General features: G+C 30.6%; 1 protein-coding gene across 1 annotated transcript; it reads right to left on the bottom strand.

Annotated features, from left to right (window-relative positions):
* Window positions 1-652: 652 nt before the first annotated feature.
* Window positions 653-3,491, bottom strand: LOC134697935 (uncharacterized). Its single transcript, XM_063560221.1, has 3 exons — window positions 3,368-3,491; window positions 1,627-2,076; window positions 653-903 (listed from the first exon to the last, which is right to left on the bottom strand). The coding sequence occupies exons 1-3, from the start codon at window positions 3,426-3,428 to the stop codon at window positions 653-655; spliced, it is 762 nt and encodes a 253-aa protein (XP_063416291.1). The 5' UTR covers window positions 3,429-3,491.
* Window positions 3,492-3,782: the final 291 nt, after the last annotated feature.

Raw genomic sequence — 3,782 nt, 5'->3', positions numbered from 1 at the left:
GCATTATAAATTATGTCAGTACCGTGCTGACCTTTGAGTACTAGTACTTTTTAATGAAATAAATAAATCTTATAATGGATAATCTTTAAGGTCAAGCAAACTATAATGACAACACTCCTTTATTAACGTATAGAAAAAATTGTGAATAGAAAAAAGATGGAACAACAGTAAGGTATACTCTGAGAGATTGGGGGTTTTCACCACAAAATTCCACAAAAAAGAAGACGCGACTTCTCAGTAACGATGTATCAAACTGTACGATTTGGGACCCATGATTCAAAGCACAAAAAGCACTCGATGAACAACGCCGATAATACTAGTAGCATGGTCTTTATAATATCAATGCGATTTGTTTTCATTTAACAAAGAAGTACAATAATCTGATTTGATCTAAGCGTAATCTCGATGAGTAGACGAAACGCAGCAAATATAGGACACTTAAATAATGAGATTGACATAAGTTTGGTGTTTCTAAAGACGTAATCATGGTCTCCCCCAACAAAGTCAATAATGTCATTCAATCCACAAACGGACCCGTTAAAACTTTGTTACTATATGCAGTTGTGTAAACAATAGAAAATTTTTAAACAAATTTATCAAATAATTCAAAAATGGAAAAGAAAAAAATATCTAACCCGAAACGACAATGGGTTCACTCGATCAATCTGTAAATAGTTGTTAATGTCCCATTGATGGCTGTTTCCGATAACAATATACACACTTCAGAGTCTTTGTTGTATAGATATCCCTTACAGTTATCTATTAACCGACATTTCACAGCACATATTGCTGACAAAGGGTTTTCAATAGTCGATATGATTTCAAACGTTGGACAATCGGATACTTTTACATAGAACGCTTCAATAATGTCACTAGAACTGCTTCGTGTTTGTGTTGGTATAGCTACAAAACAAAAATAATAAAATTACGTCATAAACATTTATCAGTGTTTCAATATTCTCCTTATATTACAAATATTATTTTGGGGCGCTAGCTGAGGACCACTTTGTGGTGCTTGATTTTCTCGCTGTGTTGAGACCCATTGGTAGCTTTCGGCTGTTGTCTGCTCTTTGGTCGGGTTGTGATCTTTTTCGACAAATACCCTATTTCAGTTCTCAATTTTATCATGTATTGTTTTCTTTTAAGATTAACTGAAAGTTCTGAGTTCGCAACATGTCTTGTCTGGCAGATAATGAAAAATGCACCTTGTTTCATTATATAAGTTAATAAAAAATGAAAAACAAATATTGGCAAAAATATTCACGGAGAAAACGTTTTTTTTTATATGATAAATTAATTTCTGTCCAATCTCTAATTAATTCATGAAAGTTAAATTGCAAAATTATCGAACTCCATGGAAAAGTCAAATCTAATATAAAATTGCAAAATCAAAATCTCAAACACATCAACCTAATGGATAATACCTTTCACATTCCTGACTTGAATCAGGCATTTTTCTATGTAGAAAATGGTGGATTATACCTGGTTTGTAGATAAATTTTGTAGCTCAACCTTCGATTTGTATGACAATTGCATAAATTTCCATTAACAATTATGCAAATAATTCTTTCATATACCAAAAAACTATTTACAACCTGTTTTAAGGACAATTGTAACATTACACACCTTGTGAATGAAATATCCAATCCAGTGTTGTCCCCCATGCTGTGCTGATTATAACTTCTTCAATGGCAAATGAACACATGTCGTCGTAATGCAAGAAGACATTTCCATTGTATGTATTACCACTGCCTACTCTTATCCGGCCCTTCTCCCAGCTGATCCAAAAGTTCTTATAAGTATGACAATCCAACAGATAAGTCTTGTAATAAAGGTAAACCAATTGTTCATTTGTCATCGTTTTCGATATCTGTGATCGTGTATTGCCCCATCCACCTATTATTATGTAATAATGTGGACCTGACAAACTTGACTTTGCATGCAATGTGATAAAAGCGTTATCACAGCCTTGAACTTCAAATTGTATAGAGGTCTCCATCTTTGAAAACGCTCCATAATCTGATAACTTCAAATCATTTATGCTTCCATCAATCGTTCGGATTGCTATGCTTGCGACTGAAAATTAAATATGTCATCATCTGAACATCTTAAAGAAAAGATAGCTAAATCATTCAATGTAACATAATCTCAATTTATAGATTGCACTGTGTAAATACAGTTGTGTCACAACTCCTCGTTGAACTACATGAATAGAATATAATACAATTATACTATCTTTTGTTGAGGTTAATATGTGGTAAAATTACTTTTGAAAAATAAATATTCATTTGGACCAACGGTCGAATTGAATATCAATTTTTCAAAAGTCAAATTAATAGTGGCACACTTTCAGTCGTGAAAAGCGTTCCTATTGGAAATTTCAATGTCTATATTTTACAAAAGTGCAACCTATATTTATATACCATGTAATTTAGTTTCTGTGAATTGCACTTTTATTCTTTGTTTTGCTATATACATGAATTCATTTAAGGATGTATTATTCTGATGTTTAAGTCTCGTTGAAATTTCGTTCTGAAACTTTTTCCAAAATATGTTATACGAGAAAACTCCTCAAAGGTGACCACCCATAATTAACACGATAGGAAATACTGTACTTATCTTTTTATCCTCCTATTTTTATCATGGTCACAACGTAATCAATTATAAGATTGAATAAGAAAATACATCGAAAACATAATATGCTGGTATTGTACCTTAATAGTTATCAAAGGTACTTGAGCATTAAGAATATTTATTTTGCAGCAAACATCATGCACATGTCATAATGCAATTATTGATATTGTAGTTATTTATATTGTTAACTTTTTTGATATTTTTATGCCTGTTTGTTTTGTTCACACATCGTTGTTAATATAATGTAATTTGATGCAACTAATCAAACCAGGTTTAACACACCATTTTCGACACAAGAAAATGCATATATCAAGTCAGAATTATGACAGTTGTTATCCATTTCTTTGATCTGTTTGAGCTTTTGATTTTGACATTTGATTAGGGACTGTTCTTTTTGAACTTTTCACGGAGTTCAGTATTTTTGTGATTTCACTTTTTAGAACGTATTTGTTTGATGTTATCAAATTATAAGTTACAGTTTTGTATATAGTAATTAATGATCAAACTTTAAAAAAAAGTTCAAGTTTTTTATTAACACATACATCTGTTTTTTGTTCGTCCTTAATATCTTTTGTAATGCTAATTTCGTTTTGATTTATGTATTTAAAGACATCGTTATACGAAATTAACGCTTCAATAATAAACGAAAACACTGTATATTTAATGCGGTTGTATATATAAAGATCACTGCATTTTTTACTTCTGTAAATTCTTAATAAGTATAGGTACTTACCTATGAAATCCATGCTTATGTGGTACAAGACCAGAAAAATAAGTTGAAAAGTATTTTGCATTTTTGCAGTTGATTCTATTTAACACCCTAATCGTACTGATAAAGACACTTCGTTCTTTTAGAGTGACTGAACATGTGATGCCTAAAAACTAAACCCTTTGTGAGAATTTTAAAACCTCATCATACAATTCTTTTGAACTAAATAATCGACAAAATATTCCAAATTCTACTCTATATGTTTATTCTATCATTAAAAAATAATCAAATTAACGTTCTCTTGATATAAGGCTTTAAATATGATAGTATGAACTTAAACAAAAGTAAATACACTAATTGAAAGTATTCGGAATATCCCTAAAAGCTTAACTTAAAACCTTTATATTACGAAATTAAAGAGTGTATCAACTGTTATTGT

This window comes from Mytilus trossulus, chromosome 14, assembly GCF_036588685.1.
Source record: "Mytilus trossulus isolate FHL-02 chromosome 14, PNRI_Mtr1.1.1.hap1, whole genome shotgun sequence".
Classification (NCBI taxonomy): Eukaryota; Metazoa; Mollusca; class Bivalvia; order Mytilida; family Mytilidae; genus Mytilus; species Mytilus trossulus.
Note: the sequence above shows the minus strand (reverse complement) of the source record. Positions and strands in the feature narration are given on the sequence as shown.